Below are 14,730 nucleotides of genomic sequence, written 5' to 3'. Positions count from 1 at the left end.
CAGTTTGCTGCCAGTAACTTGCGTCTCCTGCCAGTATATAGGACAAGCCCCCCCTTTCCCTGCCGGCTGCTTACTGGAAGGCTCCAGAGCTGGAGGGGTTGTTTATCCACCTCCAGATTAACGCAGGGGAATAACAGGGACTGTTAATAAATCCTTTGCCAGTCACATAAACAGTTTGCACAAACCCACAGCCCATCCCAGGCGCAAGCCATCCTGGGAGCTGGAACAGCCGGCGACCGGCCTCTTCCAGCAAACCGCCCTGCCTTCCCGTCTCAGCAAAACCCCAGGAACTGAAGGGGGGGTCCAGTTTGCCTTTGGTTTGCCTCCATGGGAGTTAATGAGAGGTCAAGCGGATGGGCTGTCATAGGACCAGGACAGGTGCCAAAGAAGAGCCAGGCTCAAAGCACGCAGGGGTACTGCCGGGGACTGCCTCAGCTTTGCTAAAGGCTGCACGGTTAGTGGGGGACCATGACACAAGAGCCTCGGGCACCATCCTGCCCATGTACATCACAGCAGGGAGCTGCAAGGCTCCCCCTTCCCGTAAGAGCTGCAAGGGATGGTGCTATGGAGTCACGGGCGCCCCTCCAAAGCCTCTTTTTTCTGTAAAAATGGACGTCTTATATATCTATATCTATATTTATACACCCTCCAAATGTATGTCCTATATATATATATATCTATACACACACATACACACATATATAGACACATACACACATAGACACACATACACATATAGACACACACACACATATAGACACATGTCTATGTATACATACTGAAGCCATCAGAAAAGCCAATGGCACTTTATCGTGCATCAGCAGATGCATGACGAATAGGTCCAAGGAGGTGATACTTCCCCTCTATCGGGCGCTGGTCAGACCGCAGTTGGAGTACTGCCTGCAATTCTGGGCACCGCACTTCAAGAAGGATGCGGATAACCTGGAGAGGGTCCAGAGAAGGGCAACTCGTATGGTCAAGGGCCTGCAGACCAAGCCCTACGAGGAGAGACTAGAGAAACTGGACCTTTTCAGCCTCCGCAAGAGCAGGATGAGAGGCAACCTTGTGGCTGCCTATAAGTTCATCATGGGGGCACAGAAGGGAATTGGTGAGGATTTATTCACCAAAGCGCCCCCGGGGGTTACAAGAAATAATGGCCACAAGCTAGCAGCGAGCAGATTTAGATTGGACATTAGGAAGAACTTCTTCACAGTTCGAGTGGCCAGGGTCTGGAACGGGCTCCCAAGGGAGGTGGTGCTCTCCCCTACCCTGGGGGTCTTCAAGAGGAGGTTAGACGAGTATCTAGCTGGGGTCATCTAGACCCAGCACTCTTTCCTGCCTATGCAGGGGGTTGGACTCGATGATCTATTGAGGTCCCTTCCGACCCTAACATCTATGACTATGAATATGAATCTATGAATACACACACACACACACACATATATAGACACATATATACACACATACATACACACAAGCCCCCGTACAAAGCCTCTGCTCCAGGCCCAGGTGCCAGAAGCCGAAGCAGGCTGGGCAAACCCTGGTTTGCTATCCGGTGGTTGCAAGGGGTACAGCACGTCCAAGGGGCCTCTGGGGCTTAGGAGCAGAGAGGGGGAGTGCGGAGAGGGCAGCAATGAAGCAGACAAGCCTCCAAGCTGCCACCTCTGTGCATGCGGGTGTCAGTCGCTGGTTTGCAATGTGCTGCCTGCACCGTTCACAGCCCTGGGGAGAAGCCAAGTGCTCCCTAGGCAGCAATACCCACTCAGCCCTGGCCCGATTATTCCAGTTACAGCCAAAATCCCCCCACCACAGACCCTGCACCCAGAGGGGAGGCCGATAACCTTGACATTTGGAAACGACCTAACCGGAGCCAGCAGAAAAAGGCAAAGCCTCTGGCACCGGCACAGGGACGTCATGCTAACAGGCAGGGCACGGCTCTGCTCGACTTGGCCGCAGCCAGGAACGGGCTGGGAGATGGAGCCCATGCCCCAGGCCCAAACACTGAAACGGGCCAGTCGCACTGGAAGGGTTTTCTTGTTTAAAGAGACCCAAATAAAATAAAATAGAGGCCCCATTTGGCCAGAACAAAGAACCGGGTTTTCTTTTATTTTGCTTTATCCCCAAAATGAGATTGCAGCAAACGGATAGCGACAAAACAGAGCAAGGTTAAAAAAAGGAGACCAGGTCTTTCTAATATGAAAGCAGGGCCTGGTGCTTTGCGACGGCCGGGGCCAGAGTGCTGCATGGGGAAGGTGCAGGCGGTGAAATCATAAGCTCATAGAAAATGAGGGTTGGAAGAGACCTCAGGAGATGGATGAGGCCTGTGCCGTGCAGGGCTGCGCTTGTGCGCGGAGCAGGAGAGCAAACACGGCCGACTTGGACAAAGACATGGAGGCACGGGAGCTTCAGAGAAGCTGCATGGCCACGAGACGGGTCCTGCCTCCTTCCATCTCCGGCGCACGGCCAACTTCTAACTGTAAACTTCCCCTAACCCAAGCCAACTTCTTGCTGGGGACCGGGAGAGGAGGATCTGAACTGGGCAGCCTTTCTGAAAGAGCTCTTAACACCGGGATCTGAATTGGGCAAACCCGGGTGGGAGCTGTAGCACCCTGGGCCCGGGGGTGTCCTGGGCACATCTCTCTTGTGCCAATCCCAGGAGAAGCCCAGCCCATGGCGCACCCTCCGTGCAAACGGGGTGCGATCCACTTGCGGTTTCAAAAGACGGCTGCCCTGTTATCGCTGAGCCCGCAACTTGTGGGAAGCTTGACATCACGCCCTTGACAGCCATGTTTCTCCCACCCCTGTCTGGTCCCCATGCTCGCAGGATCAGAGCCCTTTTCTGTGCTTGGTGCACTGATCCTCACAGGGCTAAGTGATCCAGCTAAGGTCATGCAGGACCTATGTGGCGGGGGTGCAACTGCGTGCACCGCACCGCTGTCCCAGCCCGGCTCCCCGAGGGCTGGATGCAGCCCCCGTTCCTCACGGGGAAGCTGCTGATCTCCAGCGAGGTGCAAAGCACGCCCGATTTGAACCACTCGAAAAGAAAAAAAAAAAGTCAAAACTGCTGAAGCGATGAATGATTCAGTGTGAAAAGCTCCCAGGGCAGAGAGCGGCTGATTTCCTGCTACTCTGTTCAAGGGATGGATCCAGGCCTAGGATCCCGTGATTAAAGGTCCTGGTGCAATGAACTCTGGAACAACCCGGGCTTCTCACTCCAGGACAACACCAGGGATAAGGCTACTGCCAGGACACGCTCCAGGGTTACACTGCCTGGGATATGGTCAGGACGGGTGCCTTGTTCGCAGCATCAGTCTCCAGCCTCCAAATGCAGTGCCAGGTTTTGAAACCAGAGCATTTGCATGAGCAGGGGCTGCCGTCTGCTGCTTTGCAGAGACGGGCTAGCTACAGCCGTTGTTTCAGGTTCTTTGCACCCACGAAGTTTGCAGGTAACCATCTCCTGGGCCAAACACGACTAGGTAGATAGCCCAGGAGATGCCAGTTTAGATGGGACCAAGGGGCATCAAGTGCATTCCTTGCCAGTGTAAGACATTTTCCCTGCCGGGGGCTATTCTCACCCCATGATGCTTCGTGCATCATGAGGATGCCTTCCCGCCCTCCTGATAAAGCGACAGCAATTAATGACAGTCACAGACATCTCCTGTGTCATCTCAGTGTTGGCTTTGGGTGGGAGGAGAGGGAAGGGAGACTCTGGATATCAGCCTGAACCCACGCCACCTCTTGCTTGCTCTTCACACTCCGGGCAGACGCGGCAGCGACCAAAAGTCATCGCCAGGCGCCACCGTCCTAAACCCACCCCGCATCCGAGCAGAATTTGAACCTAGGATCCTACAAGCATGGGCTGGGATCTCTGGCCCATGGCTGTGGATGCATATGTAATACAGCCCAGAAGACCGGGGAAGTCCCAGAAGCCGGGAAGAGCGCTAATGCTGCTGTATTACTCAATAGAGGCAAGTAGGGTTACTACGGCTTGCTTCTCCCGACACCGATCCGGGGAAAGATAACAGGAAAGGGGACATGGGATTACATCAGTAATGAATAGGAAAGGATGAGAGGCTAATTAATACCAGGCAACGAGGTTTTATGGAAAACAGGCCTTTAGAAACAAAGCTGCTTTCATTTTCAGATGAGGCAGCAAGTTTTGCTGGTCCAGGTACCTGCCTACATCTAATGCATTTGGATTTTGGTGAAGTATCTGAATGATTACCGTGCAGCATCCTCATTAAAAATGAATGCCAGACGTCATCAATAAAACATACGTTTAATGGATTAGGAGATGGCAGCCGGACAGGCCTCCAAAACGGATTGTCAATGGGGAACGATCGGCTTGTCGCACGGCCCCGCGGTGAGGCTTGCTTCACGGTTTGTGAAGGATCCCGACGTCGCTCTGAAACCGCTGCCGGTGAGCCGCACAGGTGATGCACAGCCCATGCAGTGCTGAGGACAAGGCACGACCTGGATCCCACGTGGCATTGGGGCCGTCCCAGCTGGCTGTGCTTTAACATGGGGAAAGTCAGGGTCGCACACCAAGGCCCGAAGCTGCAGGTCTGACCTGTGCAACGGGGAACCCCGTCCTGCAAAGCAGCTGATGTCCTGCTACTCTGCTCCAAGGATGGATCCATGACTAGGATCCCCTGGTTAAAAGCCCCGGTGCAATGAACGCTGAGGCAGCCCGGGCATCTAACACCACGCCAACCCCAGAGATAATGCTACTGCCAACGGTGCAAGATGAAGATAGAGCAGTGATTACACCTCAGGATGTGACAGCTGCGAGACTAATGCAAGGTCAGCTAATGCAAGGCTCTCAGCGTGTGCATGTCGGACCAAGGGTGCAGAAAACTGGAAGCAGGCAGAGAGGAGAGATGCAAGGCTGGAGAACAGGCCTGAGGGGCAGACTCAGGTCGCCTATAGACTATAAGGTCTCTCAACACCAGGTCTCTTTACTATGGTGGAGCAAAGCACGGTGGGAACCGGTGGCTGGAGCCTGAACGCAGACACTCCCATGGAAAAGCGAGCCGATTAACCGCCCACAATAAAGACTGCACTTGCCTTTGGCGTCTGTGCAGACTCCAGGCCCTTCTGGAGGGGTTTGGCTAAGCACAGGCTGCGACCTGGGGTAACTGGGTAAAATGCAATGGCCTGTGCTATCCAGGAGGTCAGACAGGATCCCATCTGCCCTGAAACTCCAGCAGGGACCAGCCAAGGACTGAGTAAAAGTCCGGAGACCGCTCCCAGCCAGCCTTCCGGGACACACACACACCCGGACATGCACACACACGCGTGTGCACACCCTGCCGCTGCTTTCTGTGCCACGACAGCTTGCTCCTGCCACACGCATACGGAGGCGAACTGCAGCCCGCTTCCAGAAGCGCTTCCCGTGCACGGAGAGATGGAGGGACAAGGAGCCAAGCGCTCGCCTACCCCCAATGCCCACCGGGCCTGGCTCTCAGGACACATCCAGCCCTGCCAAGAGCTCTGCCCGCAGCAGGACGGGGACAGAGCCTGCTCGGAGGCACCGCGTCCCGCTGCTCCCTGGCCGTGGAAAGTGCTCCCAGTTCTGCTGACCGAGTGGTTTCCCGCAGAGATCAGGGACCGGCTCCCTTCCTTCCCTTCCCTCCCTCCTGACCGGGGAGATAAGGCACGGGGCGGCCTGTTCGGATACAAGGACGGAGCCTCCCAGAGCTCAGCCCAAACTTGTTTTTTCCTAGAGAGCTGGAAAAAACAGAGTTCGAAGCCTCTCGCCGCCTCTCAGCTCCTTCCTGAGAGTCGCTCCAGGAACAGCGACCAGCAGCTCCGCACCCACGCGCGTCCTGTCCCACGAAGCAGGAGCACGCGGAGGACGGGTGCCCAGCCACGAGCCGATTCTGTGATTCACCCGCACTCACACCAAGTCAAAGCCGGCGTCTCTTTGGGCCAAGCAGGGCATTTCATTCAGCTCCCAGCACAGCGCCTTTGATCTGCTTTTGAAATGTCATTTTCTTTTTTAAAAACGAAATATATCATTAAATAAGAAAACCGCCCGCAAACCTTTGGCCTTGAAAAGAGCTATGTGAAGTAACTAGATTTATTTAATTTTTGCCCTTTTTTTAGGGTTTGGGGGTTTCTTCCGCCCCTGCTCCAGTCAAACCCATTTGCAAAAATGCACCGGAAGTTGCAAAGTAGTTTAGAGCCACCCCTGCATTTTCTGAGGGGGGGTGTGGAAAAATGTGTTGCAGGTCTAAATGTCACCTTCGTCCAGTGTGGCAGGACGGTTCAGTCCTGCACAGCCGGGTCCAAAATCAGGACTCCCAGCCTAGTGCTTGAACTATTCTTGTTCAAGGGCTATGGGGTGGTAGGCGCTTCGCTCCATCCAGGCACCTTATTCACATTGGCTCCAATAGGAGTTGAGGGCTTAGGTATCTTCAGGGATCAACCCCCCAGCCCAAACCAGGGGCCTAGGCAATAAGTGCCTAGGTAAAGCAGCATGGCCGGGGGTCCCATCGGCAGGCACGGCCGGTGACTTTGGTGCAGGAAGCCAATGCACGGAAGTGAAGCAGGCTGCATAGATGCCTCTTGCAGCTGAGCAGTCCCCTTTCACGGGAGATATGTGCCCAGGGCTCGGACATGCCTGGAAACCTGGAGCCTCCTCGAGCTGGACCTCCCGTGTGCCAACACACAGGTGCACCCGGCTCTGGCTGGCTGGTTGGCGGGCCGGCTCTGTGCCCTATCCATACGTGAAGCGAGTCTATCGGCTCTCAGATGAGTTTCTGACCCAGCCCCCCACTAACCCCCTCCGCATCCCTCCCTGCTATTGGCTCAGGATGCATTTGGGCACCTAATGAGCTCATTAAGCACAGGCCTGGGGATGCTCAGCACTAACCAGGGCTTGATGGAGTGGCTGATAATTGCGTGGGGCTTGTTTGATCTCCGTTTGGGAGATTTATGAGCGCTTTATGCCTCGTGGTGGCCAGGCAAAGCCATCCATTTCCTTTGAAGTCTGGGCCGAGGCGTGAATCCCGCCCTCTTGCCTGGGAGCGGCTTGGCTGGTGGGATGTACGGGTTAGGCGGTAGAGATGTGGTGGCTCACGACGGGCTGGGTGGTCCGCGAGGGAGAGAAGGGGCAGGGCAGTGCCCACTGGAGCAAATCCAGAGCACGGGCACCTAGCAATGCTTTTAGGGCAAAAAAAAAAGGGGGGGGGGGTCTCCTAAAGGATTAACCCTTCAGCAGCCATCCTGGAAAATGTCTGGCTGCTGACCGGGCAGGGGGAGAGCGGTGCAGTGGTCGCAGGCAGCTGCGAAGGGGTCGGGCTGCTGGCGGGCGAGCTCAAACAGGGCTGGTCTGAAGTCAAAGCAGTGCAGGAAGCCGAATGCACCCGGTGAAGCTGAGCCTGGCATGCCATGTGTGGCACATGTCAGACGTGCGCCGGGGCATGACCGCAGGCCTCACCGCTCTGGAAACCCAGCTTTGGATGGATGCCTGGAGAGCATGGAGCTCTGCCACAAACCCCAAGGGAGAGGGCCCCCCACCCAGACCTCCCAATCCCCTAGGCAGAGACATCTTGCAGACAGACAGACCCTTGCGGTCACTCCCTCCATCCGTTTCTTTCCCAGCCTGGATGTTTCCAATTAACACAGCCCCTGGGAGGAGGCTTGAGGCCAGCCGTCTCTGGACCCGGATGGGATTGCATCCGTATGGCTTGACAGAGTCCTGCCACAAACTGCCCTGTGTTATCAGTGTCCTGGCAGCCCCTTCACGTCCCTCTCCAGAGATATCAGAGAAGGGGTGCAATGGGGCTATTGCTTTTGGCCGTGCCGAGGCTGGGCCGGGCTCTGCTGAGGCCTGGCCGTGCATGGGGGAGCACAGATTGCTCACGGGAGCACGGAGGGTGGGGGAAAGGGTGCAGAGCAGTGTCTCACGCAGGCAGGACAGACAAGACCCAAGGCTCAAAAACTTATTTGGCATCTGAATGTCCCCTGGGTGCTTTGCATATGGGAGCCTGGCTGCACCTACACCCCGCTCCTGCCAGGGGTGCAATGGAGGGGCACACAGGAGGACCCGTTCTGCCTCTGCAAGAGCCCACGGACACCCAATGCTTGCCTAGCATCTAAATATAGGGCAGGAGCAAGTCTCCAGGCTCTTGGGCATCTCCTACTCAGCCCCAAACACACAGACCATAACCCAACCCCAGGCCGAGCCAGCCTGCAAATCGTAGGGATGGTCTGTCATGGTCTAGAAACTCCAGTCTGCTTGAAGCAGAAGAAATAATTGCACTCGACAGAGACAGAGAGAGATTTCCACGCAGCTCGAGTTCCCGCTGTGTCACTGTTGTTTACCAGGCTTTGCCTGGGACTCGGTGTCACCCACAAAGGGCTGGAGGTTATACTGCCAGACCAAACACAGCCGGCACCGGGAAATGAGTCTCCTGACCACCCCGTAACAGCTGGGCTGGCTAAACAGCTAAATCCCGGGTCCCGGGTCTCCAGGCAGGAGGCTCCCAGGCGGTCCTTCGGCTTGCAGAGTGGCAAGGAGGGTCCCATGCTGCAGAAGCCAAGGCCGTGTGCCTTTCATAACCCCCAGCCCCCCTTGACTTTGCAAGGCTTTCCTGGGTGCTCTGCCTCTGCCGGGTCTGCCTTAGCAAGTGCAAAGCGAGCCGGGGGCCTGCAGGGCAGCACGGGGCCCAGCCAGGCGGCAAGCAGGGATGAGGAGGCACGTTAATAGGAGCTGCAAGTAATTAGCTGATGTGTCTGCCTGTTTATGAAGCCGTCCTGGCAGCCCCAGCGCCTGCAACCACATGACCCTCTGTTTACTGCTCCGGAGACGTCTGCCTTCGGCTCCTCTGCTGCGGGGCTTCGAAGGGAGGCTGCAGAGGCCCAGGAAACAGGGGCAAGACAGCCTTGGAGCAGAGAGGAGCTACCCTGCAGGAGCATGACCATCACAGTAGGGGCTGGAGCCATGTGGACACCAGTGTCCACCCGCCCCACGAGTCCTTTGCCAGCTTTAACGTGCTGAACCTCATGCACCCGGGGGAGGCTGTGGGGAAACTGAGGCACGGTGCAGCTCACCCAGGGTCACGCAGGAAGTGTGCAGGAGCTGTGCTGACCACCGGGCCATCTTTCTGGCAGGGCTGTGGACATGCAGTAACCACAGCCTGTGCTTCAGTGCCCGCCCACTTCATTTTTGCTGGGGAAATGCACCCCGGCACCCTCTGGAGCACCAGGGAATCAGGAGGGGGAGCCCAGTGCCACGCAGAATGGCCTTAAAGTCTCTGAAAGGCTCACGTTTTCCCCTGTCCCTGGCTGCCCCAGCTCCGTGTAGCGGGGTCATGCTGGGAGCATGGTAGCCGATGGCGGGGGCTGGGGTCAGCACTTCTCAGATGCAAACCTGTGCAACGAGAGCACTTTGCTGGGACCCGGGATTTCCAGAGGACTGCTCCGGGTTGTCCTGCCATCTGCTTCGGGTCAGGGGCAGCTGGAGGAAGATGCGTATGAGAAACAGCGGGTCTCAACTGACCGCCAAGCCGGCCTTTCAGCCCCTTGGCTCCCAACCTGCCCGGGGGCTGCAGAAAGCGGCATTATTGCACCATGCACCCTGATAAAATACGCCATCACTTTGATTCGATGCAGCTGTTTTTTCAGGCCAGCCTGCCATGACATCCGCTTGCTTTGCTAGCCTTAGAAAGGGTCTGGATCCCCTACAGAGTTCCTCCCAGAGAAGGAGCTCGTTCCCGGCTCAGGTCTCTGGTTGGTATTCCCTTTGTACAGCCCCGAGCACAGCTCCCGACAGGCCTTCCCAACCCCGAAGCACCATGACGGGGGGAGCTAGAAAGCATCGCTGCCCCCTCAGCATTTAGCAGCTGATCTAGAAGGGGGAAGCTCTGGGCACAAAGCAAGCACGAAGCTGGGCATCCCGGGATGCCACCCACTTGGGGCCAGCGCTTTCGTCGGGGTGCCCAGCTCCGGGCGGGCTTCCCCACCCAGCAAGCCGGGAGCAAAGATGGCTCCAGGAGACCAGCAGCTGGAACCGTGCACCTTGGAGCAAACGACACCAGAATATTAACGGAGAGGGAGGAAGGGAGCGAGCTGTCGACGGCACGGAGGAGAGGCTGTGCGTGGGCTGCGCTCTGCATCGTGTCCCCTCCCCTCGCCCCTCTCCCCCGCTGGCAGCAAGGAAGAGCCTGGGCCGTCACACGTGCCTTCTCGTGGCCCACGTCGCCAAAGCTGGGCAGCGTGAGAACGCCTGGGAGGGTCCCCAGGAGCCTTTCCCATCATCTAGGTGCACGGCGATACTCGGGACCACGCACACCCTGCCCCAGAGAGAGCCAGGCCAGTGCTGTCCCAGCAGCGAGGCAAGGAAACTGAGGCACGGGGCGGCATTCTCATGGGAGCTCCTTGGTTTCCTTCTTCATCCCCCCCATGCCATAGATGGACTGTACACGTGCCCTGCACCCCACATCCCTGCTGTCCCCGGCTCCCCTTTGCCAGCTGCAGCCGTGCCCATCACTCACACATGCCACGACCTGGCTGGTTGCACCACGGGGGCCGGGGAGGGAGTGCTGCAGGGGCAGAGGTGGAGGTTTTGAGCTTGATGCCCAGCACTGAATTGTCCACGCCAGACTCGAGAGAACGGGAGGGTCTGGCCAGCCCCTGAGGCCCCCCCGTTTCCCCTCTCTGCAGGGCATACGCGGAGAGCAGCTCCACGGGAAGAGCTGCAATCGGAGAGCCGGGGCGGGGGCGGGGAAGGAGGCGAGCGTGCGGTGCGTGCGTGCGGGCCCGGCGGGGCACCGCACAATGCAAGCAGGCAGCGTCGCTCCAGGCGCACGAGGCCTCGCATCTTGATGGGCTCGCTTGCATTTTGCTTTGCTCCCGGGCTGGAAGGCGTAGGCAGAGCCGTAGTGCGGCGGTGCTCTCAGCCAGGCTCCAGGGAGCCTGCAGGGCGAAGGCGAGGGGGAGCCGGACCCCCGGGGCAGGGGCCACGGGGAGCTGCCCCGGTCTCACGGCTATGCCTGCGGTGTGGCAACAAGGAGCTCTCGCACGCTCCTCATGCCCAGGGACCGGGCAGGGAGCTAGCACCGAGCTTTCTCACCTCGGAGCTGTGAATCGCATGCAAAAATCATGGCTTCGTTAAACCATGTTGGCCCACACCCCTGCTAGCCCGAGCATCACGCCAACGGGGACTGCGGGGACCCCCCTGAGCAGGGGACAGAGGCTTGGGGTACGGGGACAGGGGGACGTGGCCCATCTCCAGAGGCATCTTGGGGCAGCCACGGCCCCGTGAGGCCTGTTGCTTTCCCCCACCTGCCCTGCCAGGTTTACCAGACCCCGCTTCCAGAGAAATGGGCCAAGAGCATATGTGCGCTGGGGCACCACCCTCTGCCGGGCCCAGTTTGCACTGCTGCTGTGGGTGTCAGTGCCCCTGTACTGGCAACGGCTAAGGGGGAGTCTCCTTTTCCCAGCAACCACAGAGGGTCCAGATGAGTTGCAGCGCTGGGCCTAACAGCAGCCCCAGGACTCAGTTTCCCCATCTGCGAAATGGGAGAGCGGATGCTTTCCACAGCACACGGGGAAGCGGGCCCTGGGTGATCTCCAGGGAGCCTGCCAGCCGCCTCGCCTCCTGCCAGCTGAGCTCACCGCCTTGGAGGAGCATCTGGGAAGAGGCTCTCTTAAGTACCTGGCGCCTGCATAATTAATGACGGGCAGCTGCAGCACAGCCCCTTTCACCGGGGAGCCTGGTAGGCTCAGCCCCTCTTCCGCCTCAGGCCAGAGGGCATTAACCCCTTGGCTCCCCAACCCCAGCTGCCATATCCCAGGCCACTGGACTGCTGTGAAAGCTGGGGGGGAAGGAAGCTGAAGACAGGGAAGAGGGCAGGGGTGCAGGGAGAGGAGATGCTGGCAGGCCGTGTCGTGTGGGGGGTGATGGAATAGGACCGTGTCCTACAGGCATGTCCCAGGCCATCAAGGGGCATCATGACCTTTGATCTCGCTGCAAGCTCCCAAAGCCCAGGGAGTGGGAGAGCTCGGGTGCCACCGCCTGTGTCTGCGAGAGCTGGAGGGACCATCGATCCGACCCGCTCTTGGCAGCCTCCAGGGATGGAGACTCTCCTGCTTCTCCGTGCCACAGGGTCCCAAAGGCAGGCCGGACGGGGTAGGCAGGAGGCTGGGCTGGATGAGCTCGCGAGGTCCCTTCCAGCCTGACTGTCCTATGATCACGCTCCACGCACACCTGCCCGCACGCACAGTCACACGCCCGCCTGCACGCTTGTTCACACATGTGCCAACTCCCTCTGCTGGAAGGACGTGGCTGCCCTCACTCACTCCCGCAGAGCTGGGATCGTGGGGCGGGGGGGTCGCCCTCCTCCCCACCCCCTCTGCCCGGCTCCCCGCTAGTCCCAGAGCTCTGCTGTACCCCCACGTCGGCAGTTTCAAAGGTCCCCGTGTCCAGATCCCTGATATTTTGGAGCCAAGGAAATCAATGGAAGTTATGTGCTTAAAGAGTCTGGGCACGAAGGGCCCGAGCCCTTTTACCCCCCATTACCACGGCCCAGCTATGTCCCCCTCTCCCCCTTGAGTCAGTGCCAGTGCTTCAGCCTAGCTCTAGGGGTGCCAGGCTGCTGGAAGTGCCGCCTGTCTGAGGGTCCCCTCCAATGCAGCTGCCTTGCACTGCAGTTGAGCAGCCACGTTCCACCCCAGAAGTGGCTGCATTGTAAGAAGGGGCAAAGGTGTGCTGAGGTCTGTACGCTGAAGGATCGCGGGAAAGAGGCTGCATCTAGACCCTAAAACCCACGCGGCGCAGATCAGTGCATATCTCCAGAGCAAGAGAGACAGGGTAAGGCACGGGGTAGGAAGCGGTGGCAGAGAAGTCAGGGCTGCCCTTGGCCGATAGCCCTGGGGGGGCTGCTGCTCACAGAGGCATCCCGCACCTCTCACCAGGTTCAATCGCTGCCCCCTTCCTTTTCCCACCACCTCACCAGCAGGACCCTTCCCCCCTTGCTCACACCATCGGAGTCCAAGCCCGGTGCACAGCAAAATCGCCTCTGTGCCTCAGTTTCCCCAGGCTGGCAACCACCGTACCAACCTCCGTGCTACTGAGCAGCGCCAGCAGGACCCAGCGCTTACCTGGGCAGCAAGGCGAGGTGATGACCGGGAGATGGACGATTGAAACCGCCCTCGTGCACCCCCAGTGCACAGCCCAGAGGCACCCACCACCCCACGCCAACGCAGCCGGCATCCCTGGCAGCTCCCGGGCGGCACGGGAGAAGGTGGCAGTAGCACTACACTTCCCAAGCCATCTGCTCCCCACAACCAGGGCGTTTGATGGCTCCACCAGACCAAGACCAGCATGCCTGCGTGCCCCACCGAGGGGAAAGGCCAAGGGGGGGATGCCCGGTTCTCCGAGACCCCCGCCAGCGCCTGCAGAAGCCCTGGGAGGTCGCCCCCCCACGCCGCAGCTGTCAGCGGGGGACTCGCCTCCAGCAGGAAAACAACACGCACGCCCCAGGATTCCTGAGCGGACCACAGTGCGCTGGCCCGGGGCCAGGCCAGGCCGGCGCTGGAAGCCAACGTGCCTCCAGAGCCCCGAGTCAACAAGCCCGACCCGAACCCGGGCTGCCGGGGCAGCCGGTGGCAAAACACGGCCCTGTTTATGCCTCGCTAGCTCAGGAAACGAGGCCGGGAAGGACATGGGCACACACTCTTCCTTTATTTTTTTTTTTTCCTCCCCACATTCAAACCCAGGGTTTTTCCAGCCCCCACTTCCCCAGCAGCTGGCAAGCAGGGGATGCCCGTCCAGAGCAAGGGGAGCGCGTCTGATCCAACCGTGCATTGGAGACAGCCTCGGTGGAGAGTCTCCCCACGCAGCAGGCATATTCCCACCCCTGCTCTTAGTCTCCATCCCCCTCCGCCAGGCAAATGCTGCAGCCCAGGCGGCGGCTGTGTTGCCACCAGTGGGTCCAGCAGTGCCGGTGACCCCCCCATCGCTGTCACCCAGCCCAGAGCCTGGCTCACCTGGTTCCTTTGTCTCCCATCGCCCCGGCTAGCGGTGCAGCCACTTTGTTCGGGGAGATGAAAGCATGCGACAAAGCCAAGCTGTTGTGCAGGGGAGGCAGGGGCAGAGCCACCGGGGAGGTGCCGGCCTGGGGGAGCCGCTACGAGGATGCTGGCCCTGGGCACAGCTGCTCCATCGCTCCCAGGGCTCGCCTGGCCGGGGGCTGGCTCCGCAGCCTGACAGCTTCCCCCTCCGCCAAGCTGGGTCCACCTCTGCCTCCGCCTCCTGGCAGGCGCAGCTCAGTGCTGCAGCAGGCAGCGAGCGGGGAGCTCATGCAGCAGCCACTGCTCTGCCCAGGAGCAGCCGGGGTGGCCCGGGACCGGGGCCGCGCTGCCAGGCGGCGGGGCTGGCATGTCCTGGCCAAGCGCCGAAGCCAGCTGGGGGGGTTGTTCATGTAAAGGAGGGTTTTGCGGGTGGGAAATGACCATTTGGGGGAAGCAGAAGGCCTCAGTGGTCGGGGCAAATAGGTAAAGCCACGAGCCCCACCTAGGACATAGAAACTGGGGTCTGGGTCCCGCTCTGCCTCGCCCGGATCAAGGTGGTAAGCATCCGGGTGTCCCAAGGGAGCCCAGTCCATGTGAGCCCAGAGGAGCTGGGCTCTGTAGCTCCGTGGGACGTGGCAGATGGCAACTCGGGGCTCTGGCTGGCATCAGGAGCGGGGAGGTCCCTAATGCCACAGCAGGGAGGTGCCC

At 59.2% G+C, this 14,730-nt stretch overlaps 1 protein-coding gene across 1 annotated transcript in view; it reads right to left on the bottom strand.

Moving 5' to 3' along the window:
• The window catches only part of ARRB1 (arrestin beta 1), an 82,847-nt gene extending 68,622 nt beyond the window's left edge, over nucleotides 1–14,225 (bottom strand). Inside the window, exon 1 of the mRNA XM_019488287.2 lies at nucleotides 13,999–14,225. Within this exon, the coding sequence (XP_019343832.1) occupies nucleotides 13,999–14,018 (20 nt within the window). The 5' untranslated portion in view covers nucleotides 14,019–14,225. The remainder of the gene's footprint in view (nucleotides 1–13,998) is intronic.
• Between the last annotated feature and the right edge of the window lie 505 nt (nucleotides 14,226–14,730).

Source organism: Alligator mississippiensis, chromosome 1, assembly GCF_030867095.1.
Source record: "Alligator mississippiensis isolate rAllMis1 chromosome 1, rAllMis1, whole genome shotgun sequence".
Taxonomy (NCBI): Eukaryota; Metazoa; Chordata; order Crocodylia; family Alligatoridae; genus Alligator; species Alligator mississippiensis.
This window is presented reverse-complemented; position numbering and strand designations above follow the sequence as displayed.